This window comes from Podarcis pityusensis (genome assembly GCF_964106645.2).
Source record: "Podarcis pityusensis genome assembly, chromosome: 1".
NCBI classification, from domain to species: domain Eukaryota; kingdom Metazoa; phylum Chordata; class Lepidosauria; order Squamata; family Lacertidae; genus Podarcis; species Podarcis pityusensis.
In genome coordinates this window covers 121,040,590-121,066,833 of record NC_138028.1, presented here as the reverse complement: position 1 = coordinate 121,066,833, position 26,244 = coordinate 121,040,590, and the positions used below count along the sequence as shown (strand labels likewise).

Below are 26,244 nucleotides of genomic sequence, written 5' to 3'. Positions count from 1 at the left end.
TTCCACAACTTGCTGCCCACCAGATGTTTTGAACTACAACTCCCATCAGTCCCTGCTAACAGGGCCAGGCTGACTGGAGTTGAACCTAAAAACATCTGAAATGTACCAGGTTTTAGGAGGCTATCATATGGAGAGAGCAGTATGAACAACTGGATTTGTATCCTGAACCCCCCCCCCCCCCCGGAAATTGGATTCTTCAGGCTATTTCACCTCAGTGATTTTATTTAAGGGCTCCACAACTGGCCATGAAAGCACAAACTTTAGAGCTTGGGAATGAATTGAATGTTGCCAAATTGGCTTTATGCCCCCCCCCCAAAACATATTTCCTTCAGAGCACATCTCCTTCGGAGCAAACAATTCCAATAATAATAATAATAATTTATTATTTATACCCCGCCCATCTGGCTGGGTTTCCCCAGCCACTCTGGGCGGCTCCCAACAGAATATTAAAAGCACAATAAAACATCAAACCTTAAAAACTTCCTTAAACAGGGCTGCCTTCAGATGTCTTCTAAAAGTCAGATAGTTGTTTATTTCCCTGACATCCGATGGAGGGCGTTCTACAGGGAGGGCACCACTACCAAGAAGGCCCTCTGCCTGGTTAACATTCTATGGCAGAAGAAAAGAATTTCAGTCCTCCTGTGTACCTACAATCTGAGAAGGTGCCTTTAAATAAGGAAAGCAGCCTGAAAAACCACTGGATCATAGAACTGCAGGTTTGGAAGGGACCCTGAGGGTCATCTAGTTCAACCCCCTGCAATGAAGGAACCTCAACAAAAGCCAGCTCTAAGACCTCTTTTGCCCTCAACCGCAAGGGCTCTCCACTAGCTCAAAACACATTCACTGTGCATGCCAGGACACAAACACACACTATGGTTAATGTAGGCGTGGAAAGTAAGGAAAAAGAAGGCATCTATTACTGAATGTATTACCTTGAAAGTGCTTAGAGCTTACATGAAGGTTGGATCATATCTTCAATTCTGTTCTCCCCTCCCTCAAGCATTCCGTTACAATGCCACAAATAGGAGCGTTGGTGGAATTTCCTTATGTTCCGTGTAAGCTATGCAATGTTTCCCCTTCATTTTAAGTCTTCTCCATTCAAGCACATCACTCTGTTAAGTCTCCAGTGAGCAAAGAGACTCATGAAATCTGACGAGAACATAAAGGGTGGAAAGCCCAGCTTAAATGTGACTTCAGACCTCAGGCAAGATTCATGAAGTGGCAATAATTTAATGGGTAATACCTAATAAGCTCTCTGGTGGCTTGACCCATCTCCAAGGAAAATTAATGGCTATTAGCTTTACTGTAGTTAAGAGCACAGCGAGGTTCAAAGGGCCTGGAAAGCAGCACTGTAAAAACTTTCAAGAAACGGCAGTTTTCTAAATTTATGTAACACTGATCATTGTCTAACTTTTCCTTGCTGTATGTAGCATCTTATTCGAATACCTAGTAGGATTTAACTTCCTTCCGCAGGGCCTGTAAGACAGAGCTATTCTGCCTGGCTTTCAATTTGAACTTAGCCTGATTTTTATTCCCCTTCCTTCCTTCCCTCCCCCTTCCCTTTTTATTAAGATTACACGCTCTGGGATCCCACAGCTAATTCTCCCCTGGTCTCCTCGCTGGCCCAAATAGGACTAATTCAGCCAGCTAGCCCTGGTGATCATCTAATGTTTATTGGATTGATTTTCCCCCTAAATTGATTTTTGAATTCTGAATTTATTGTTATTCGTGTTTTATACTGTATTTTATGCTGTTTTTTGTTGCATCAATTAAGTGTTCTAAATTTGTTGTTAGCCGCCCTGAGCCCAGTTTTCTGAACCGGGAAGAGCGGGGTATAAATAAAAAAATATTTATTTATTATTATTATTAGTATCCACTGAAATGAATTTCACTAACACTTCAGGATTTTTATTCATTGCTTCAGGACTGAACTTTCTACTCAGCTTATTCTACTGAAATCATCAAGCACATCTTGTCAAATGTTTATAGTCCTAAATAGCAACTGCCCTAGTCTTATCACTGAAAGTGTTTGTGAGATGTTATCGTTGAACCATAGAATTGTAGTGTTGCAAGGCAGGAATCTCAGCTGGCTTTATTTGTTTAGAGAGCTATCCTATGCATAGCCGTCTGGTATAATTTAACAGTTCAGAGGTACAGTACATCTCTCACTTCATGCACCAGTTATTGCTGTGCACTAAAATCTGTATGCAAAAATGGAGTATAGTATTCAGGCTGGAAGGTGACAATCTTTCTCCCATATGGTACAAATATAACAACTTGGCAAGTATATTTGGAACTGTGTTATGTGCTGAACAAAATACATTTATGGTATCTCATAGGCAAATCTGTTTTCTAGATGGTAAGGACATTTGTGTACAGTTAAGGCTTCAGAAATCTGAATTGATTGTACCAATATTCAGACTCCACAGCACTGGTTATGTTCAAGATAAGCAACCAAGTCAAAATCTATTTCAACTGATAAATGTAAAGACTGGCTCTGTTCCGTGCTTATTGTTGACTGCTGCTTCCTATAGACATGTACAACATTCCCTATACGTCTTTATTTATTAGATTTCTTACCTGCCCTTCATCTTGAGATCCCAGGGTGGGTTACAATGACAATTTAAAATATGGTATTAAAATTCATGAAAGCAAGTTACAGTCAAGAGTAATTACTGGAGAGAGGGCTGCCAACCAGGTGTGCCCAGTTCACTGTACATGGATTGGGGCCTTTGTCTTACTTGGGTTCAGTCATCCTTGTGATCAGGTTTCCAAGACCAATGCTCTGGCCAAGATGCAACCTGTTTCAATGACCAAAGTTCCCTTGTAAAGGGGTGGTTCTCCACTGATGGCCCACTTCATCTCAGTGTTATCCTGACCTCGACAGAATACCTAGCCCTGTCACCTGGAACCACACTGAGCATCCAGAAATTCATCATATTCCGTAAGTCCCTGGGAGTAGATCACCTTAATGGGTCCACCACCCCTGCAGGAGGGCAAGATTACCATAGGTCCACATTTGACCAGGGAGGTGTCTGTCCACAGCTGTCCATGGAGGCGCAGGTCAAATCTGTGTCCAGGGCAGTTGTCTACTAGCTCCAACTGGTACGCAGGCTGAGAGCCTACCTGCTCGCAGACTGCCTTGCCAGAGTGGTGCATGCTCTAGATATCTCCTGCTTGGACTACTGCAATGCGCTCTACATGGGGCTACCTTTGAAAGTGACCCAGAAACTACAACTAATCCAGAATGTGGCAACTAGACTGGTGACTGGCAGTGGCCACCAAGATCACATAACACCAGTCCTGAAAGGCCTACATTGGCTGCCAGTACGTTTCCAAGCACAATTCAAAGTGCTGGCCTTTAAAGCCCTCAATGGCCTCGGCCCAGTATACCTGAAGTCTCCACCCCCATCATTCAGCGCGGACCCTAAGATCCAGCTCCGAGGGCCTTCTGGCAGTTCCCTTGCTGCGAGAAGTGAGGTTACAGGGAACCAGGCAGAGGGCCTTCTCGGTAGTGGCGCCCACCCTGTGGAACGCCCTCCCATCAGATGTCAAGGAAAATAATAATAATAGTAATAATAATAATAATAATAATAATAATAATAATAATAATAATAATTTATTATTTATACCCCGCCCATCTGGCTGGGTTTCCCCAGCCACTCTGGGAGGCTTCCAACAGAATATTAAAATACAATAGTCTATTAAACATTAAAAGCTTTCCTATCTGACTTTTAGAAGACATCAGAGGGCAGCCCTGTTTAGGGAAGTTTTAATGCTTGATGTTTTATCATGTTTTTAATATTCTGTTGGGAGCCGCCCAGAGTGGCTGGGGAAACCCAGCCAGATGGGCGGGGTATAAATAATAATAATAAATAATAATAATAATAATAATAATAATAATAATAATAGGATAATTTGTGTCTCTTCATTCCTGTTGGGCTGGGCTGGAAACTGCAGGGCAGTACCATCCTCTGACCATCAGCAGTGGTAGAGCTGCAATGCAGCAGAGATCAAGTCCGCAGTTCCCCAAACTTGCAAACTACTGTACTACGATGGGAAAAGGAGCAAGGTGCCTGGGAGCCCTGCCTGACTTCCAGGCTCAGGAACTTTTGCATATGATTTTTATTGCGTTGGAACGTTATTTCATCATATTCCTAATTTACAACTTTGTTTTTGCATAGTGTTTTGTACAATGTACTTACAAGACAAGTGTGCTATGAGAAAGGCTGATGAAATACTGTTTATGAAGCAGCCTTAGCAAAATAAAAGAATCGTAGACACATTGCTGATTTCAATGGGGATGTTAAGCAGAAGCCCAACAGCACTTAATGGGCTGGATTGTGCCCCATAGTTGGAACCAATATACTGCAGTAAGACCTATTTCTCCGCACTGCAATTCACAGTCCATGAAACACAGCATAGCAAACTTTATCTTAAGTGATCTCTGCCAATTTACAGCAAGTGAATACCTGCCCCTTAGCTACCTTATTGTGGCTGCAGCAGAAAATAATCCCCACTGGGGGGTTTGGGGAGCGGTGAGTTTTATAAGCTACCGGTATCTGTGTGCATTTGTGTTTTTTGAAGAAGAAAAAATCTGATAAGTAGAGTGCAGTCTTAGAAAGATTCCTTAGAGTAAAATAATGTTTTTTATGTATGGCTCATCTCAACAGCGCTGTGGTCTAAAACGCCATAAACTTATATCTACTAATTCAATTCCAAACTCGACATTGACTCACAAATCAAAAGAATTTTTTGTTCAGTATCTTCCCTTAACTGAAGTACTGCAAATGCTCTTATTTCACAACCCATAACAATAGTTTCAGAACGCCAGGCAGAGCTTGCTTACTATTTGAACTAATGCATAAATGTGAAAAAGCCTGTTAGGAATTCTAGACCTGCTGTCCTGCCTTGTATATACAGTTCTTACCAATGACAAATACAAGTAAACATTTATTTATTGTCAATTTATGCATTTCTTGTAAATGAGAACATGTAGCACTTCTAGAGAACTTTACTGTAAGTTGAGTAACATTTTAAAACCAATCATTGATTGTTAAGGGTTTTCAATAGAACACTGATTTTAGTGATAAACGTCACAACATTTGGAAATGATGATTAAAGGAACAATGTCTTACTTTTACTCTCTTTACATAAAAAAGCCAGCCGACCAGCTGCTTCTGAGCTATTCATGCCTCACATCATTTCCCCTGCAGTTCTTAAAATATATATTTGTTCCAGAACTGATTCATATACCCCACAACTATAGACCCAACTAGACATGACATAGATCTGCTATTACAAAACGTTTAAAAAAACCCAAAAAACTAATTATCAGCCCCCAGTGGCTGGCCTGAAGATCAGTTAAGTGGAGCTCTCTAGAAGAGGCCATTGAACTTAGCATCTGCACATGTCTTTTTCCTCCAGTAGATCTAATAGCAGCCTTGGGAGCAGTGTGTGTATGTAATGTTTGGGAATGAGCACAGAGGTAAGGTTTCAAAACTTTCTACAAGAGCGCATCATCCACATTCTTCAAAGCAGCCACCTGGGGCCACTTAGTATAACAGAGGCTGTGGAAGAACCTAATCACGAGGTTTACCACATCCCTTTGGCTCGTGGAAATGACTTGAGAAAAAGGATTTTGAATTTCCATCAGCAAAGACGCTACTTTACAAATCACAGGCCAGTAGCTCAAACAGGCCAGAAGCACCACGCGATGTATGTAGCCATCGTGAGGCTGTGCTGTTTTGAGGAACAGCTGAGGATATTCTTTCGGATACTCTTCCACGTGAAATACTCCTTACATATATGAAACTGGGGACGTGGGTGGTGCTGTGGGTTAAACCACAGAGCCTAGGACTTGCCGATCAGAAGATCAGCGGTTTGAATCCCCGCAACGGGGTGAGCTCCCGTTGCTCGGTCCCTGCTCCTGCCAACCTAGCAGTTTGAAAGCATGTCAAAGTGCAAGTAGATAAATAGATACCGCTCTGGCGGGAAGGTAAACGGTGTTTCCGTGCACTGCTCTGGTGCGCCAGAAGCAGCTTAGTCATGCTGGCCACATAACCTGGAAGCTGTACACCGGCTCCCTCGGCCAATAAAGCGAGATGAGCGCCGCAACCCCAGTCAGTCACGACTGGACCTAATGGTCAGGGTCCCTTTACCTTTATATGAAACTAGCAATTTAGGGAAAGGTCTCACCTAGACAAATTAGTTATGAACTTGTAGGGAGCATGTTATGTTTACAACCCTACATGTTCTGTGTGTTTTAATACAGTTAACCACCCTGTGATCCTTGGATGAAGTGCAGTATATAAATGTAAAAAATGATGGTGATGGTATCTGAAATGATACTGCCCCACAACAGATACATCTCGTGAGGCAGTTGCTTAAGCTTTCTAACAATATATTTTGGTAATTCCACAACAAACGCCTATTGCCTATTAATGCTGTTCTTAAGCCCCATCTCCACTTCATCACAGTCCAGTATCTACACCAGAGGAGTTACAACTACATTGCTCAAGTCCAATCTAAATTTTGAGTGCCATTTTTATTTTATTTTTTGCCTGCAACTAATTATCTACGAACTGACAGCACAAACAAAAAAGCACACTATATTGGACAAATACTTGGCAGTTCCAAATCTGCTGGTAAATCGTATCAGCTTAGTTGCAAATCAGCCCCAGATTTACATGCATTTGATCCCTACTAAAATCAACAGGGCACCCATAGTAACTGCACACTAGAGACTGCAGTCAACATGCTTTTTCCTTTTGATCTTTCTGTAGAGTTGCGCTACTGCCAACCTCGGTGGCAATTCTCTGGCTTCCACATATTTTGTTTACTGTGATATCCTCTCCAAGATAATTCAGCCAACATCTGCTTTGAGTATAGCTGGAACCTGCTTGGTTTAAATGATTTATCCGGAACATTAAGCCATAACCAACACTCAACTAACGAGATGGCCATTATTTTGGAAGTGCCGCACAACTTCTTTCATTATCTAGTTCATAAGCAACTAACACTTCCTTACTGGCAACAAGGGATATTGTACAGTTAAGCTACTCCATTCCTTGCCTTCATGAGAGTGCAATTGCATTAAGGTCGAAACCAACACCCAGGGCAGAACCAAAACCTTTAGCCGCTTTATAATTTATATGTGTGCATGCATATTTTAAAATTCAATTTCTAGCTGCTGAGGTTAACGGTGGTGAATTCTCCTGGTCTAATTCAGAATTTGGAGATTGCTTTATGCACAATCAAGGCTTCTGTGCCACCCCACCAACAACCTGACCTAGCTAAGAGGTTTCCCTCATTTCCACTGGCATGGTATGCCTCAGGCTCCAGGCCCCAGACACTGCTTGAAAAATGAACAACGGCACCTGGGATAATTTGCCAAGCTTTGCATTCCGTCGCAGTCTAAATTCTTACTCACTTTCAACCTTATAAAGCAGGTGGCATTTTTAATGAGGACAAATGGAAAGCATCTTCAGAATTTAGGCAATTGCCAGCTGTCACGTAGGCAGAAGCAAAGTTAAGTAAGCAGACCCCTCACCTTTACATTGTAGGGAATATAGTGCTTCGATAAAGCCTCGGGAGTATGCATCCACGTTTTGTCTGTAAAAGGAAAAGAAAAAACCACATAATTTAGCCTTACTTTTTCCATTTCTTGCTTATGCTCTTTCTGGGCAGGCAACACACCATTCTCAATCTAATCCCTAATAGCAAAAACATTATCACAATAGCATTACCACATGTGTGTAGCTATCAGATATAATAATAATAATAATAATAATAATAATAATAATAATAATAATAATTTATTTATATCCCGCCCTCCCCAGCCGAAGCCGGGCTCAGGGTAGCTAACAACAATAAAACAGTACAAAAGTACAGCACAAACAACACTCTAAAATCATTCATTATAAAATTAATCAATTCAAGCCACTGGCAACCATTGGGCCAGAGCTCCGCGAAGATTGCCGAGGGAGGGAGTCAGGCTGTGCCCTGGCCAAAGGCCTGGTGGAACAGCTCTGTCTTGCAGGCCCTGCGGAAAGATGTCAAGTCCCGCAGGGCCCTGGTCTCTTGTGACAGAGTGTTCCACCAGATCGGAGCCACGGCCGAAAAAGCCCTGGCTCTAGTTGAGGCCAGCCTAACTTCTCTGTGGCCTGGGACCTTCAAGATGTTTTTATTTGAAGACCATAAGTTTCTCTGTGGGGCATACCAGGAGAGGCGGTCCCGTAGGTACGAGGGTCCTAGGCCGTATAGGGCTTTAAAGGTTAAAACCAGCACCTTAAACCTGATCCTGTACTCCACCGGGAGCCAGTGCAGCTGGTATAGCACCGGGTGAATGTGATCTCGCAGCGAAGACCCCGTAAGGAGTCTCGCTGCAGCATTCTGCACCCGCTGGAGTTTCTGGGTCAGTCTCAAGGGCAGCCCCACGTAGAGCGAGTTACAATAATCCAGTCTGGAGGTGACCGTCGCGTGGATCACAGTGGCTAGGTCAGGGCGAGAGAGATAAGAACTGCTTGCATTGCCACAAAGGATGTCAGGATGGAGAGCTCGCGAAGGAACTCATGTAGCCATGTATTGACGCAGGGCTTTTTAAGTGGTCAAAGAACGTACCCACCAGTACGTCCTATGGCATCTGCAAAAGGTCTCAGGATGTATTCCTTTTTAAAAACAAAAACGAAAAACTACAGTACTTGAAGGAATGCTTGCTTTCCCGATCAGTTCCTATTAATGCATTTACTCTGACCTTTGACACCTGAGTGGTGTTTTCAGGCCCCACCCTATTTCTGCACCTGTTTGTTTAAACTATTTTAAAATATATTTTAATGTGTTTTGAATTGTCGTAACATGTCATGGGGCCTGCCGGTTAAGGACAGACAACAACAACAACAACAACAACAACAGATGTAGTGACCATTTTGTGTTATGCCACACCCCACACGAACCACTTTGTGAATGGCACCCACAAAGGTCCCAAAATGTTGGTAACTTGCTTTCTTACAACAACCCTGTAAAGCAGGACAACATTATTATTCCCATTTTGCAGATAAAAGGCGAGACTGAGGTAATAGTGTCTTGCCTCCCACAATGGGGGGGGGGGGGGACCTGCCGTGTTCTCTGTACTCCACTTAACTAGGCACAAGCCTAGCTATATCTGTTAAGTTTTTGTAGAGCAGCTGCAATTGCTCTACAGTCATACCTCGGGATAAATACGCTTCAGGTTGAATGCTTTTGGGTTACGCTTTGCGGCGACCAGGAAATAACGGAGCATGTTACTTCCAGGTTTCGCCACTCGCGCATGCGCAGACGGTCAAAATGATGTCACGCGGAAACGGCAAAATGCGACCCTCGCATGCACAGACGAGCTGTCGTGTCTTATGTTCTGTTCGGGCTGAAGAAAGTGTTTGAATCTCCCGAGCGAAAGACCAGGAGGGAGAGAACATGCCAGTCAGGCATGTGTCTTTTCCAGGGTCCTACTTGAGTGTAGGCCGAGCTCCTGACAGCCTGTTCTATCTGCTCCCTTTCCCCCCTGTTAACGGGCTGCTATTATGGGGGGGGGGGAGAGAGATCCATTTCTACTTCATCACTTATTTCTCCACCCCTACTGGTTTTCTGTGAAGCAGGGAGGGGAGCTATTGTACCAAGTGCCACATCACACATCAGTCAAACATCTATGATGGATAATGAAAGCCAAGAAAATTCCATACTTGGCCAGGTAATTTTACTTTGTGCAAAACCTTTGTCTATTCAATAATGCAGCTGCTTCTTCCTTAACAGGATGTCTTTTCACATCAAACTCCACAATGCATATCCCATAATCTAAAGTATTGTACAATTTAAAAGGTTATGTACTCAGTTACTGGCAACACGCTGGGGAGAAGTTTCAAAGAACTGTTGAAATCTGTTTTTTTCTGAATCTATTTGAATGTACTCAGGTTTGTTTTATTGTTTCGCAGGTTTGGGTAACGTACTCTATCTATTTCTTCTTCTTTTAAATTAATAAAACCCGAGTCACCTAAAATAAAATAAAAAGTTTCATAATACCTTATGGAATATTAACAGGTTGACTGAGACTATTGTAATATTATGTTCACTCGAGAAATCTGCACTGTTTTGTTCCTGGACAGCTTATTATACTTCAACAGCAGGAGTTAATTGCTTTATGAAATACATTCTCATTCTATCCCCACTGCAATTCTTTAAAAATAAGTTCTTTATGAGCACTTAAAATGAAGGGGGAGGGGAGAACCTCTAGACAGCAGGGAAAATCAAATGAAAGAGTTTATATTAAATAGTTGTGAATATTTACTTGAAAGACCACCTGCTGCTGTAAAGACTTGTAAGATCACTTAGATCATTTGAGGGAATTCTACTTGTGGTACTGCATTCTGTAGAATGCCATAGGAAAGTGACTCAAAAATTAGGAATTTTCCCACTATTGCTCCTGTGCCACGGACTCCGTTTCTCTTTGCCGTATGTGAAGCAGCGACCACCAGTTGCTTCAGTTGCCTTGTAAAGACATACCTTTTTGCCAGGATTTCTTTGAGAGGACTTTGTTTCTATTTGTTTGAATTCCCTAAATTCTTGTTTTTATATGCATTTACACTACTTTTTTGTATTAATTGCATTGTTTGTTAATTGCAATGTTTTTTTTATGTAAAAAAAATAAGGCAATTTATAAATGTTTCTAAATAAAATACGTAATATAATCTATGATCTGGTCTTTTATTTGGATATTTGTAACAGCGGAAGGAAAAGGCTATCCTCTTTAATATATACAGCAGCCATGCGTAGGCTTTGAAACCCACAATAACTAAGAAATGGAAAGGTTATCTGTAGACATAGCTTATGAGAGTTAATGTATTTTCAAAGCAACAGGAAAACACTGCTGGGAAATTCATGACCACGAGGGAAAGACAGTACGAAAAGAAGTTTAATTCAAGATTATGTAAAGGAATCCTTCAATGACTGTATTCAATTTAATAGATGAATGGGTTTGACAATAACATCCGGACAATTGTGTTCCTTCACCCATTTCTCTTAAAATTAATTTTAAACTGGGTTTCACAGTTCACCACTTTAAAATAATAAACAGAATGCAGTTTTCCAAAACAGAATAATTCTAAAACAACAAATATTATGATTGCTTTTCCCACCCAGACCACATTCTTGGCTTCCCATGAAAATCCATAATGGTAAAAGTCTCAAAGCAGGACCTCAGATGATAATTGAAACAGTAGTTAGCAAGATACTGAAACGCCACATTAATCTGTACAGACATGATCCAACAAAAACAGCACTTTGAAAACTCATTCGTTTCAAAGGAAGAGATTTAAGTAGATGCTTAACACTCCCTTCGTGGAACTAAAATGTAGTTAACTTGGCTAGGTATTTCGCTACTATTTTTCAAAATGCAAATTGCTGTAACATTGTGGATTAAGATATAAAAGAAACCAATTAAGCTAGACACCAGTGTTGCAAAATACCATCAGACCTCATGGCTTTACCTTGTCCGTCCCTAAAATACCGCTTGCAGTTTTATTTTGCAGATGTAAACTTGGCTTGACTGCAGTGGAACATCAGAATGAAACACAAGAGGCTTTTCATTGGGCTTTTTGCTCACACCATTCCCATCTTGGTACCAAACGTTAGCTGCATGGCATAGCAGCTAAGGTCTTCTCTTCAGCAGAAGTGCAAGATTTCAGTACCAGTGGAAGACCAGTAGGTATCCTTTTTATGCCAGTGCTGGATAACCTCCCCAACATTACTTTTCCCATATAGACCTCATAATCTTCATAAACCCACTAGTAAGGGAAAATCTCAATAGTGTGAGCAGAGCAGATAATATATGAAATACCCAGATGATCCAATTAGTGTTAGAAACTAAGGTATGAAAGCTAGGAGCTAAATGGCACCTTAAACCTAGGTTATGGGCGCAACAACGGAATATCTAAGTGTGCTTTTTTATAACAAGAATACAAAACTGAAAATGAATGAACCACAGCTAAAATATTATGTTCATTTTTCACATGGTCTAGTCCTTCCCCTGCCCACCCCCCTAATACTCTTAAGAGGGTCTCTTCTCCATTCTTCAGAAAGTAGCTGGAAGTGGGGAGGCAGAAAAAGGTCCTCCTTTCCTTCCACGCTGCAGTTTTAATCTGCACCCAGAGCTCAGAAACTGCTCGCGCTAATGAAATTACCTGTTGCAAAATGTGCCTGGAACAATGGGAGTTTCGAACAGTGGACCTACTCAAATCAGCACTTCCCTATACTATAAACGAAAACCTACTGGCAAAATCTCTTTTGCAGTTTGTTGCCTCTTGAAGTACTGAAATACTTAACCCTCTTATCCTTGAGTGAGTTAAAAACCTTCATGTCCAGCTGAAATCTAACTGTGGCCTGGAATAATGCTAATGGATAATGCATTATATTTTGGTCGCAAATCACAGGTAATGGGCAAAACAGGAATCCTCATCTTCCCTACAATGAAATTCATGGAATGCCCACCCACCTACCACGGCACAACTTACTTGTACAACCTTTGCTTGCACTTTTCAGGAAAGACCAAGCAGAAATATGTGGCAAACTGTGCAACTTTACCCTATTTTGAACATTACTGCTGGTGGCTCTTGTATGGAGAAGCAGTTGAGTGGTGTCCTTCATCATGCCCTTAAAATTATAATAGACTTTTTGAAACCGCAGTAGCAAAATGATTACCCATTTTTTTCCAGGGCATCATGGAAGATATTTGTAGCACATAATTCACTTGTTTATCTGTGGACACAAATTGACTGCTAACTATTTCAACCTCACAAATAAAGTATATACCCCTCTTCAAGCATTATGATTATGTGTTATGACAACATACGAAGCGGGTGAGCAGTTAGAGTGAGCACGCTAGGTTCACTGCATCATAATTGTCCCATAGTCCCCTAGTGTGGTGAGAGCCAGTGTGGTGTAGTGGTTAAGAGCAGTAGTCTCGTAATCTGGGGAACCGGGTTCGCGTCTCCGCTCCTCCACATGCAGCTGCTGGGTGACCTTGGGCTAGTCACACTTCTCTGAAGTCTCTCAGCCTCACTCACCTCACAGAGTGTTTGTTGTGGGGGAGGAAGGGAAAGGAGAATGTTAGCCGCTTTGAGACTCCTTAAAGGGAGTGAAAGGTGGGATATCAAATCCAAACTCCTCCTCCTCTTCTTCTTCTTCTTCTTCTTCTTCTTCTTCTTCTTCTTCTTCTATTTCTGGAAGGCAACTGTATGAACCAGAGGGTCTGCTGTTTTCATGGAGGCTTCCTCTACAGTTCAGGACCGTGGGAAATCAGGGTTATAAAACACAAGTTATCAGCACAGAACTTTGATGTTCCATGATGCAAATCAGGGATCCAGTTTAATCTTCAGGTATGCACGGGCAACTTCCACAATTACATATATAGAATTAAAAATAATTTTCAAGGAAGTGTATGCAGCTGGCATTCCCAGCAAAGATCCTTGAAAGACATGTGTTCATTCTTTTGCCAGGATTCTGAAAGCCTTATCTTCCCTGTGCAGCATATCTGCCTCCTATATAAAACACCAGCCTTTATAAATGGATTTATGAGGCAGCTTATTAAAACGACAGAATGCTGTTAATTCAAGTATTGGCAATCGTATATCGGATTCCTTGCTCATCTGTATATTTAGTGCTGCAAGGTTTTCAAAGGAGTCCGTAAGCCTTTAAAGACTTAGGAGCTTGTACTGGCAAAACGAAGTAATGGGCTGACTGACATTTTCAAACGTAAAAAATATGTAGCTAAGGAAACTGGAAAAAACCACGTTGGTTTCATAACCTCGATTCCTACTGTGAAATGCTCCTTGAGCCGAGGAGTATAAGAATAAATGTAAAAGGCATTCCTTGTCAACCACTTCTTCTTAGTTTCTGAACTGAAAGTTGGTGAGAGCTGGCATAGTATATGTCAGGCGACAGAGGACCCAGCTCCCACGGCAAGTTGCCAGGAACGCATAAGACAAAGAAAAGTCCTTGTCATCTGCTTTTTTCCCATTATTTACAGAGAGAGGCTTGGGAGAGCAGCTCTTGGAATAATGGCATTGTCTCGAGTAAATCTACACACACAAACACTCCCCGTCTTTCCCACTTCCTCATTCATCAACAGCACCACCCCCTCTACGGTTGCCGCTTGGGGCCACCTGTCTTTGATCTCTTTGCTCTCCTACTTTTAAGGCTCGCCGGGTTCTGGGAGATGGTAGATCTGGAATGCTTTCTAGTCATAACATGTCAGCCAGCTGCTCCGGCTTTGCCTCCTCCACCTCTCCCATTATTTCCCAACTTTCCCCTGCATCTTGCTCTGAGCTGTGACCTCCCTCAAAAACCCTGTTGTAATTCTGAACTGTCTTCTTCTTCTTCTCTGGAAGGGTCAGGCTGAGAAGGCGGTTTCTACCATTCCTCCTCTGCCCAGTCCCTGACAGTATAACAGTTAACAGTGTGAACTGTGATTCAGGAGGCCCCCAGTTTATAGTTTAGCTCAGGCGTCAGAAACGTTTTTTGAGGCCGGGCCGGTCCACTCCCCGGCAGACCTCTCGGTGGGCTGGAGCGTGCTCTCAAGCTGTTTCCAGCACTCTTCCGGTTCGGAAAAGCACCGGAAACAGTGTGTGTGCATGGGCATTCCTCCATCCCGGAAAAAGTCATTGCCATTCTACATATATACTTTCTATAAATTTCATTCAGCCGATGGAACAATCTATCCTAGGCATAGGCAAACTCGGCCATCCAGATGTTTTGGGACTACAACTCCCATCATTCCTGACCACTGGTCCTGTTAGCTAGGGATGATGGGAGTTGTAGTCCCAAAACATCTGGAGGGCTGAGTTTGCCTATGCCTGATCTATTCAATTTGGAAGCCCAGGTCTTATGACAGTTATGGTGCTACACTTTAATTTTTTAAAAAAGTTATCCAATGACTGTTGGGGGACAGGACCTTGTGTGGGACCCAAGATGCAATGTTCCCCTTGAGAAAGGGGCAAAGCAATAACTCATATTCTTATACAGTTTTATAATCAATGAGTGACACCAGACATGCACACACAAAAATAACTGGAACCAAACCATCCAATGGCCCGAAAACATATTCTGCCCTAGAAGTGCAGGATGTTTCTGTGCTCTCAATAATATTCAGAATGTGCATCTGTCAAGCCTAAGAATGACAGAGAAAGGGGGGTGATTACGGTATGTTATTCATGAAAGTGGAGGCTGAGTACTTTGTACACTTCCTCTAAAATATGTTGTGCCAATATCTGACACGAGGATTCCATAAATCCTCAATATATATTATGGATAAATAAAATGAAAAATTATATAGACGATGCAACACTTGGGCTGGTGCTTACCCATCTTGCAATTACGTAAATTGATTGTGAATCCCAGAACATGTCAACCAGTGGAGTCGAAGGGGAATACTAGAAACAGTTTCTAACTAAACATTAAAGTTCTGGTTCTCAAAATTCTGATGAGAACTACTGACACTGCGTTGGAAGTCCAATGGCATAATTCACAACCTAAAGGCAATAAATGAGTGCTTCCATTTATTCTCTCTCTTGCCTTCCATTGCCTTAGTTGCGGCCATCATACCCTAAAAAAGGAAGATGTGCCACACTTTACACAGTCTGTATGTTTAGAAATTGGCAATTTCATTACCAGCCCATTCAAAAGCAACTGATGTCTATAACTTTCTTTCTTATGCCTTCCAGGGCATTAAACTTTTTACTTTCTCTATTTTCACAAATGCTTGTCATAAAAAATATAAAAAATCATCATGGTCTAACTTGGATGTCTGGAGATGCACACCTATTCACAACCCATAATGTTTAATAGGCAATAACCTCAGGAGATTACATTTAGAACTTGCTGTTGAGTTCTGTGTGGCTCAGGTTTGCATACAACTGCAATTTCTCAGTACTGCGCTATCTGTAATAGGCCAATGCCTCAAACCTTTATAATTTAATGTCACTGTGAATATCTTCCACGTTGCAAGATCTAGTCACCTGTAAGCAATTACTGCCTTCATAAAATGAGCATCGCCTCCCTTCTAATGTTAAGCAATCTAGCTCTCCTTTTTGGGACAGCTGTCTCAACACTGAACTTTGCTCTTTATATTATCATGGCTGCCATTGCTATCTTTATAATCAAGGAGAGCACGCTAGAATACAGGACAATGTGATTAATTCGTGGCTGATTTGACTGTTGATAAATCACCCAGGACTCAACGGAATTTCAACACGCTGTTTAAATCCTCATCCACAGCCAAAGCAAAGCCTAAGCACAAGTAACCATAAGCCAGTTAGATCATCCCCTGGCATCTGGTATTGAATGGGGAGGTTGCATTCCTGGCTGTCATTACCATTCAGGACCAAGAAACTCACCCTGCATTAAGTTTTCTAATCCTCATTTAATGTCATTCATATTGATGGCAAAAATACAAACGACACAAAACTCCATAAACTAAATATGCAGTATGTGAAAATGTCTCCTCTTTTCTTTTTTCTTTTTTGTGCTTTAAAACCTTTCTTCTCATTTTTAAACAATTTTTAGTCACCAATGCCAGAACTACCGTGGTGTGGTTCTCAAGGTCCAGGAACATCTGTAAAAGGGGTGTCTAGCTATGGAGGCCCTGCATGGCATAGCTCATAGCTTCTCTGAGTTATTCAAGCCCCTTCGCCACGGCAAGGCAGTGATTCATGAAGAAGATCAAACCTATCCATTCTTAAGGAAAGCAGCCCTGAGTGCTCACTGGAAGGACAGATCCTGAAGCTGAGGCTCCAGTACTTTGGCCACCTCATGAGAAGAGAAGACTCCCTGGAAAAGACCCTGATGTTGGGAAAGATGGAGGGCGCAAGGAGAAGGGGACGACAGAGGATGAGATGGTTGGACAGTGTTTTCAAAGCTACCAGCATGAGTTTGACCAAACTGCGGGAAGCAGTGGAAGACAGGAGTGCCTGGCGTGCTCTGGTCCATGGGCTCACGAAGAATCGGACACAACTAAATGACTAAAAACAACAACAACAGCTATGGAGGCCACCTGAGCCTTCAGTGAGAAAGCTGGACCCAGAAGCACCCACAGACTGCAGACCTCCTCCTTTGAGAAGCGGGTGCCACCCTGAGCAGAACATGCCAGTTTCTCACACGCAGGAACCAGTCTCACACATTGCTTCCATCTTGGCAGGATTCAAGCTCAAAAGGTCTACATTTGGCCACAGAGTCTGCACTTAGACCAACGAAGCAACTTGTGTGTCTTGTGTAAGGATGGAGAAACGTTTGGATAACAGCTGGATTTTATATTTTCAAATGAGGGTGCTGATTTGTATTTGGATCTAAGAATACAGGTTAGCATTAACTGCACATTCCTGTCCCCCTCCCCCTCCCCACTTCCTTCTCCTCCTTTGGTGTAGCTGCAAGGATATCAGGAGCATTTGCTTCTGTTTCCAACAAACGGTGGTTAGCTTTATGATGGTTCGCTTTAGCTTTATTCTTATTATGTGGTTAGCTTTAACTGAGATTTACCTGAACATGGAAGGATTGTAAACCGGGATTTGAAGTTGGCTTATTTGGATAAATCACCATTACCCCGGTAGGTATAATCACAAGCAACAGTAAGTTCAGAAAGGAAGAGAATGCTTCCCTCTTTGTTGCAACAAGAAGAGGAGAGGGATTGTGTTAGTGCCCGAGCCTCCGTTTCGTTCACATAATAGTAAACCATAGTTTAGTGTTATGATTGAAGAGTGTAATTTGATACTTCAAAAACAGAAGCATTTATTTTTTTTGCCTTTATCTCAGTACTTTGGCCAAATCTGATGCAGCACTCTAAAGACAGAGCAGGTAGGAGGTCAATTTTTTTTAGTCTATAGCAGATGCATTTGCCATATGGGCTGTATGTACAAGGCACAATGAATGCCACTGCTTTATAGATTTACGCAACACGGAAGAAGAAATTTTCAGAAATACTCTAATGGTTCCTCATTGCTCAAACATTTTACAGTCTTTGAAAAGAAAATGAAGCATAAAAGGATCCCCACCCCCATCGAAATACAAACTCAGCAGTCCAAAAGCAATTACTTGTATGTTTGTTAATATTCATGAGACCCGATAACATAAACAGATGTTTCATTTTATCTCATGGATTTAGCCCCGGGATCAGAGTTCAACACACTAAAGAACTGGATTCATGAAAGTTAACTTTCTTTTCCACAATAATAAACAAGAAATTGAAAACGGACTAGAAAGTGAAAATAAAGGCAAACTTCAGATGGAGTAGGGGCACACTGTCCAAGGTTTTTCAGTAGAATGTCTTCTCAAAGGGATTGTGAAATCTTGGTTATTTATTGCCTTTAATTGTGCTATTCTTGAGGCTGGGCTGCCTCCTTCTGGGGGCATTTAGAGTGGGCTGGAGATGTACTTGAGTATTAGGCAGCATCCTGAAGAAACCTTGAGTTGAAGAGCATCTAATCAACCACCTCACAGTGCAATCTGGTTCAAAGAGGTGCTTGGTATTATTATTATTATTATTATTATTATTATTATTATTATCAGAGGTCTCAGGGTGGTTCACAAAAAGATAACAATATATAAAATCAAAATAAAACCAATAACCCAATAACACCCCCCCCCCCAAAAAAAGAGCCACATTTTAAAAGGGCATAGGATGTCAATCAGATCAACCAAAGGCCTGGTTAAAAAAGAACATTTTTGCCTGGTGCCTAAAGGTGTGTAATGAAGGTGCCAGGCAAACTTCTCTGGGGAGAGCATTCCACAGACAGGGAGCCACTGCAGAGAAGGCCCATTCTTGTGTTACCACCCTCCGGACCTCTGGAGGAGGCACACGAAGGAGGGCCTCAGAAGATGATCTCAGGGTCTGGGTAGGTTCATATGGAAAGAGGCGGTCGTTGAATTATTATGGTCCTGAGCCATTTAAGGCTTTATAGGTCAAAACCAGCACTTTGAATTGGGCCTGGAAACTAATTGGTAGCCAGTGCAGTCAGACCAGGATCGGTCTAATATGCTCAAACCGTCTTGCAACCTGGCCGCTGAATTTTGCACAGGCTGAAGTTTCCGAACCGTCTTCAGAGGCAGCCCTACGTATAACCCACTGCAATAATCTAACCATATGTTATTGGGACCTTAAGGGACTGCCCAGCTGAATGCTGGGCAGCTCATCTTCCATGCTGAGTTGACAATGAAACCTACATTAAAACAAGTGCTAGGTAAAAGTAAAGGACCCCTGACAGTTAAGTCCAGTCGCAGACGACTCTGGGTTTGCGGCACTCGTCTCACTTTACTGGCCGAGGGAGCCGACGTTTGTCCGCAGACAGTTTTTCCAGGTCATGTGGCCAGCATGACTAAGCCACTTCTGGCCAAACCAGAGCAGCACATGGAAATGCCATTTACCTTTCCGCTGGAGCGGTCCCTATTTATCTACTTGCACTTTTTGGCATGCTTTCAAACTGCTAGGTTGGCAGGAGCAGGGACCGAGCAACAGGAGCTCACCCCGTCATGGGGATTCGAACCGCCGACCTTCTGATGTACATGTCTTGTGAGTCTTCACTCGGGGTATGGGGAGAAGTGGCACTTATTTCTTCACAGTTCTAGTTTAGATACAGTATTGCACATCACCCTTGAACAGACTTTCCTTGAAACTCCTTGGACAGTGTCCTCTAATAATAACTTTGCTATGTACTTTTGAGGTCTGCGTCTCTTTTCAGTGCTACCCTCCTTTTTCTGCTCTGATATAAATGCAATTCAAACTGCTTACCTTTCTTCCTACTAAAAGCACGATTCATGATGAGAAATCACCCAGTGTGTGTAATTTAATCTAGAAAAAAATACAATTAAATATTAATTTTACCAATAAGATTTTTCAGGTATCAGTTTCATGTCACAAACAATTCAAAAAAATATTTGAAATCAGATCAGTCTAGTTATATGAAAATGCTTTTCTTTCTTTCTTTCTTTAGTTTGAATTTTATGGTATATTAGGTTGAAAAAATTGATATATATTTTTAAAGGCAGCAATTACAAGGAGTTTTGTACTGATCTCCATTAGGTTTACTTCCAAGTAATAAGCTATTGGATTATTCTGTATACTGCTATATAGTTGATGCCAAATTTTGTTATAATGTGCTATATAGCTATCATATATTTCTGTTCATATTGTATAGTCATATGTCTATAAAAGCACTCTTTCTATTAAATCAAAATGCACATTCCTGATTTCTTTTGCTACGAGTCATGATCCAGCAGAAGTGATAACGAGACTAAACTTTTGTTGGATCCACCTCAATATTGCCACCATTGTTAAAGGAAATATTGTTTCTGATTTACTCAAAATTACTGCAGAGGCAGCTAAAAACCAATTTGCTTAACATATATAACAATAGCAAAAAAATATTGCAGAAAAAATTAGAACCTGAGTCATTTAATTTTCCTAACAGTTGCAGTCACATTTTTATTTTCACCAAACAATCTAAATTTTATTTTTATTTCTAACCAATAATGAGATTTAAACATTATTATGCTTTTAAAATATGCTTCGTTCAAATTAGTCCAGTAACTACTATGCATTTATGCTATCTTTCAGTGAAACTATGTCTTGAGATCTGATACTTATTAACGTAGAATGGTTAATACAAAATAATTAGTAGTAATTTCCCTCGAACATTTGATTAGCTCTAATCTATGTAATAGCACAGTACTACTGTAGTAAATATAGTATAGATATGCTACTATTATGAGAACTATTAACAAGCAGTAAACATTGATGTGGACAAAACAGAGTATACTGTGTAACATTCAGCTCAACAAGAAATGAAGTGTCAAATTTATTCAAATGAATAGCAATTAAATTACTTACCACGCACCTAAATCAATTTATTCCTCTGGAGTACTTTTCACATTTTTGTTTAATTGAAAAGTCATTGTTATTGAATCGTTTTAACTGTGATAACGTACAATTTGTGAAGCTTGTGAATTAAATCAGAACGCACATAACAGGAATTCATTAGCTTAATAGTTTACATAACGTCTAAGATTAGACCTCTCTCAGGAATGCAATATCCCAGCTTACCATAGAACCATAAGGTCACCTGACACTGGTCCCCACTCTTATGTTCATGTAAAGTAACTAGGAAACCTTTACAGTGGTACCTCGGGTTACATACGCTTCCGGTTAAATACGCTTAAAGTTACACACTCCGCTTCAGGTTAGTGCTTCAGAAATAGTGCTTCAGGTTAAGAACTTTGCTTCAGGATAAGAACAGAAATCGGGCTCCGGTGGCACGGCGGCAGCAGGAGGCCCCATTAACTAAAGTGGTGCTTCAGGTTAAGAACAGTTTCAGGTTAAGAACGGACCACTGGAACGAATTAAGTACTTAACCTGAGGTACCACTGTATTGTACATTTCTGTTAAAGTACACTCATCATATATGAAACAGCATTTTCCTGTTGCAAAAAACAACAACAAGGCACCTAATAAGAAGTGTATTTTCTAGCATATAATGTCCTGTAATATACAGTGGTACCTTGGGTTAAGAACTTAATTCATTCCGGAGATCTGTTCTTAACCTGAAACTGTTCTTAACCTGAGGTACCACTTTAGCTAATGGGGCCTCCTGCTGCCGCAGCGTGATTTCTCTTCTCATCCTGAAGCAAAGTTCTTAACCCAAGGTACTATTTCTTGGTTAGTGGAGTCTATAACCTGAAGTGTCTGTAACCTAAAGTACCACTGTATAGAGCATAATACATGCAATAAAAGCCAAGATTCAAAGATACATTTAGTACAATCTAAAAGACAAACCACAACAGAAAAAGGGGCAAGAAAGTAGGAGGCTGAAAATTTATTTTATTTTTAAGGAAAGAAAAAGGGAAAACTGAAATCTTAATGACAAGAGTTAAAGCAGGCTTCCTCAACCTCAGCCCTCCAGGTGTTTTGAGACTACAATTTCCATCATCCCTGACCACTTGTCCTGCCAGCTGGGGATCATGGGAGTTGTAGGCCAAAAACATCTGGAGGGCCGAGGTTGAGGAAGCCTGAGTTAGAGCAATCCAAATGAGGGAGAGGAGGGAGAATCAAAAACAGATGAACCATATTTTCCTCTCTCCTGCTAGGCTGGGGCTGGGCAGCAGGGAGCATATTTTCCCTTTTGTTCTTTCCTATTCTCTATTATTTTTTTAAGTTTCCTTCCCACTGATTGCAATGGAAAGGAATTAAACTACATCAGTTTAAGCAGAATGAGTGAGCTGTGGAACCTGCAGATCCACAGTCTCCTTCAGCATAGCCCCAGAATGCCTCCCTTTTGCCCTCTCCAGTAAAAGGTAAAGAAACCCTGGATGGTTAAGTCCAGTCCAAGGCGACTATGGGGTTGCAGCGCTCATCTCGCTTTCAGGCCGAGGGAGCCAGCGCTTGTCCACAGACAGCTTTCCTGGTCATGTGGCCAGCAGGACTAAACCGCTTCTGGCACAACAGGACACCATGTCACAGCTTGGAGGGACACTTGCTGCAGATATTTCTGCAGCTTTTCAGAGGAGGCATGTGAAGTTGGATCTCCCTCTCTTCATGCAAAGAATCTTGTTGTCCTGGAACTCACTCCCAGGGACCCTAAGAACACAAACACAGACTTGGAAATGTCCTTTTGATCTCCATTGGATTTATTTCCAAGTAAACATCCGCAGGATCGGGCTGTGAAACAGCTTAAGGTCAGTTACGCTAAATGCCTGGACAGTCACAATGCCAAATTTCGCTACAATATAAACATTTTATGCCACCTTTAAAAGGGGGCTTAAAAGAAAAGAGTTATGGTGTGATAGCAGCCTTCAAATAATTATATGAAGAGAAACAGAAATGTACACATACTTTTGATAGGGGCAATAATAATAATAATAAAGCAATAAGTCCATGCCTCAATATGCTAAAAGAGTTAAAAAGAATATGTTCTTTTTTTACATGAATATGTAAACATATTAATTTCTAACTCTTTTAGCATCTTGAGGCATGGCCTTATTGCATTAACAGCCAGCAAAATATGGAATGAGCCAATAAATACTGGACATCAAAAGTGCCCATCCTTTTCAACTCCTATTTTAGCAAAAACACTTTTTGCTCAATAGCTATTCACAACAATTGTCTCACTATCTAAAACTCAGGAATGGAAACAAAATAACCATCGCAACTCTTCTAAATGTTCAGAACTTAATGTTATTAAATATCTTCTTCGGAATGTAGAAACAAACCACGTTCCAAGGACTATTGTAGTAAATCAGTCTCACCAGAGCTTTATTTATAAAGGAATGCTGCATATTAGCTAATTAATTAGATATGAGACCACTAGGTTAAGAGTCTGCAGCTCCCATACGCAAGCACAAAAACATTACAACAAAGACAATTGAATAAAAAGCATTTAATGGAACAGTTTCATATTATGAAGATTAGCTCTGGATCCGCCCTGGAAAAGCAATTTCACGCCTTACAAATTCCATAAGCATGGAGCAAGACATGCTTTCCTGGCAGCTGGGTAGTAAAGTCTTGTTCTAGATGCACACGGAGTGAATTTTGCTCTGCAGCCATTGTCCAGCTGCCATAATTCATAGATAGTGGAATTCAGCTCTCATATATACAAGTTTTGACAGTTTTGGCAGACTCAGACATTTTTTCCTGACTCACCAAAAACCACCTTCCTGCCTTTTCATGCTGTTTCCTTTAAAACCATATTCAGCCCAACTAGATTATCCAATGCTGAAATTCTACAGAGAAACTAAAAAAAACACAGTTGCCCTACAAAGGTTTCAAACCTCAAGTGCTACATAACCCATGGTGCAGTGTGACTTATAAAAAACACAGGCACCACTTCTTTCAAGAACCAAATGGAAACGTAATACATTTCCATAACTCCCCATGAATTTTGCAATAATGACTGCAAAACCATGCAGCGGAGATCCATTTCCTAGTTTCTGGTAATTGAAATTAAAGGTGATTTCTCAGAAATGTTTCAAGCGAACAGTAAGTTGCCTTCTGTTGATGAACTATGATACAGCCTATGGTTGATATTAATCAGTACTAAAAAGATGGAAACAATGCAAACTCCATAAGCATTTATCTGTAAACATTTACTACCTTTCCAAGCTGTTTAGGCTAAAAGAATAAGTTGAGCAAGGCAACCTGTCAAATTGCATATTTGTTGTTGTTGTTGTTGTTGTTGTTGACCTTTCTTGCTTTGTAAATACAACCGCAGTCAAACATTTAAAAGTACACTATGTTCAAAGTATAGGTAAAGGTAAAGGGACCCCTGACCATTAGGTCCAGTCGTGACCGACTGGGGTTGCGGCACTCTTCTCACTTTATTGGCCAAAGGAGCCGGCATACAGCTTCCGGGTCATGTGGCCAGCATGACTAAGCCGCTTCTGGCGAACCAGAGCAGCGCACGGAAACGCCATTTACCTTCCCGCCGGAACGGTACCTATTTATCTACTTGCACTTTGACGTGCTTTCGAACTGCTAGGTTGGCAGGAGCTGGGACCGAGCAATGGGAGCTCACCCCGTCATGGGTATTCGAACCGCTGACCTTCTGATCCGCAAGTCCTAGGCTCTGTGGTTTAACCCACAGCGCCACCCACGCCCCAACCACGTTCAAAGTATAATTACTATAAATTGTAGTGCATTTAGTTGTCCCATGTCTACCAGCAGGGCAGTTGCATGAGACCACCCACAAACAACTGGATGTTTCAGTATAACTGGGGGATTCCCAAGGTATGCAGAAAATTATTAGTTTGTAAACTTTAAAAAAGAAAAGAGTGGGAGATGCCAAGCTCCAACAGGAACTGAGTATGTTCATTATATTCCAGGAGGCATGGAATACGGAAGGCATATGAAGTGTGTGTGCGAGAGAGAAAATGGGTGATAGAAAATTGCTCTGAAACTGATAGCAGCTTATAATATTCTAGAATCGTCCTTGTGACATCACAATTTGAAGAGAGACATTGAAGCCTTATTATAATATATACTGAAGTGGAAGCAGGGATAACTACCAACTTGGATGACTTTAGACAAATGGAAAAGGGTAATACTATCCATGGCTACTAGTCTTGACAGCTATGCTCTGACTCCAGGGTCAGAGGATATATGCTTCTTAATATCAGTTGCTGGAAACTGGAGGAGAAGAGAGTGCTGTTGCACTTAAGTCCTGCTTGTGGGCTCCCAAAGGCATCTAGTTGGAAGAGGATGCTCGACTGGGTGGGCCACTAACATTATGAAGCAGGGATGCGGGTGCCTCTGTGGTCTAAACCACTGAGCCCTTTGGGCTTGATTACCAGAAGGTTGGCGGTTCAAATCCGCAAAACCAAGTGAGCTCCTGTTGCTCTGTCCCAGCTCCCACCAACCTAGCAGTCAGAAAGTATACCGGTGCAAGTAAATAAATATGTACCACTCTGGCGGGAAGGTAAACGACATTTCTGTGTGCACTGGCACTTGTCAATGTGTCCCGTTGCGCCAGAAGCGGTTTAGTCCTGCTGGCCACATGACCAGGAAAGCTGTCTACAGGCAAAGGCTGGCTCCCTCGGCCTGAAAAGCGAGATGAGCGCTGCACCCCATAGTCACCTTTGACTGGACTTAACAGGTGGGACCTTAACTGGACCTTGAAGTGGGGTCTTCTTATGTGAACAAGGGAAAGCAGTGTAAAACTGATGAGATACATGTGGCCAGGCAAGGCTTCTCCTGCCGGCGTCTACAACTTTCTGCTGCCATTGGATATGTTTTTATGGATTGGACATGTTCTTGGCGACATGTCCTACAGGGCCTTGAATCAGCTATCCCGGCAATAAATAAGTATATAAGCAGACAAAGCCTTATTTAATATAGCTGATCTGCTAAACAGAAGGCTACGCAGATTAAGCTCCTTGATTAAATTATGTATGGTAATTTGTATTAAAAGAATGATGCATGACTTTTGCACTGTTAGGATTATTAGAATGTTTAAAGCCTTGTGCCAATGCATAATAAATCCTTCAGTTGTTATTTATTGAAGGGTGGTGGTTGTTTTACCGAAACCACTGAATACTAAAATCAGGATATTATGCATGATTTCCAACATTAGTCACGTTCAGTGACATCAGTTGTATCCAATTAAGTTTTACTCTGCTGAAATTATTAGGCCTAAATTAGTCCTGCTCGTTTTTCCAATGGGTCTCCATTGAGTATAACCAACACTG

The 26,244-nt window shown here is 41.5% G+C and overlaps 1 protein-coding gene across 7 annotated transcripts in view; it reads right to left on the bottom strand.

Annotated features, from left to right (window-relative positions):
* GULP1 (GULP PTB domain containing engulfment adaptor 1) overlaps positions 1-26,244 on the bottom strand; it is a 182,099-nt gene that overhangs the window by 56,392 nt on the left and 99,463 nt on the right. For 6 of the 7 annotated variants that reach the window (XM_080972267.1, XM_080972269.1, XM_080972265.1 and 3 more), the window contains 2 exons: positions 19,802-19,861; positions 7,553-7,614 (listed from right to left, as the gene is read on the bottom strand). In XM_080972267.1, the coding sequence (XP_080828393.1) occupies positions 7,553-7,614; positions 19,802-19,829 (90 nt within the window). In that variant the 5' untranslated portion in view covers positions 19,830-19,861. The remainder of the gene's footprint in view (positions 1-7,552; positions 7,615-19,801; positions 19,862-26,244) is intronic. The other variant, XM_080972268.1, reaches the window with a different exon arrangement.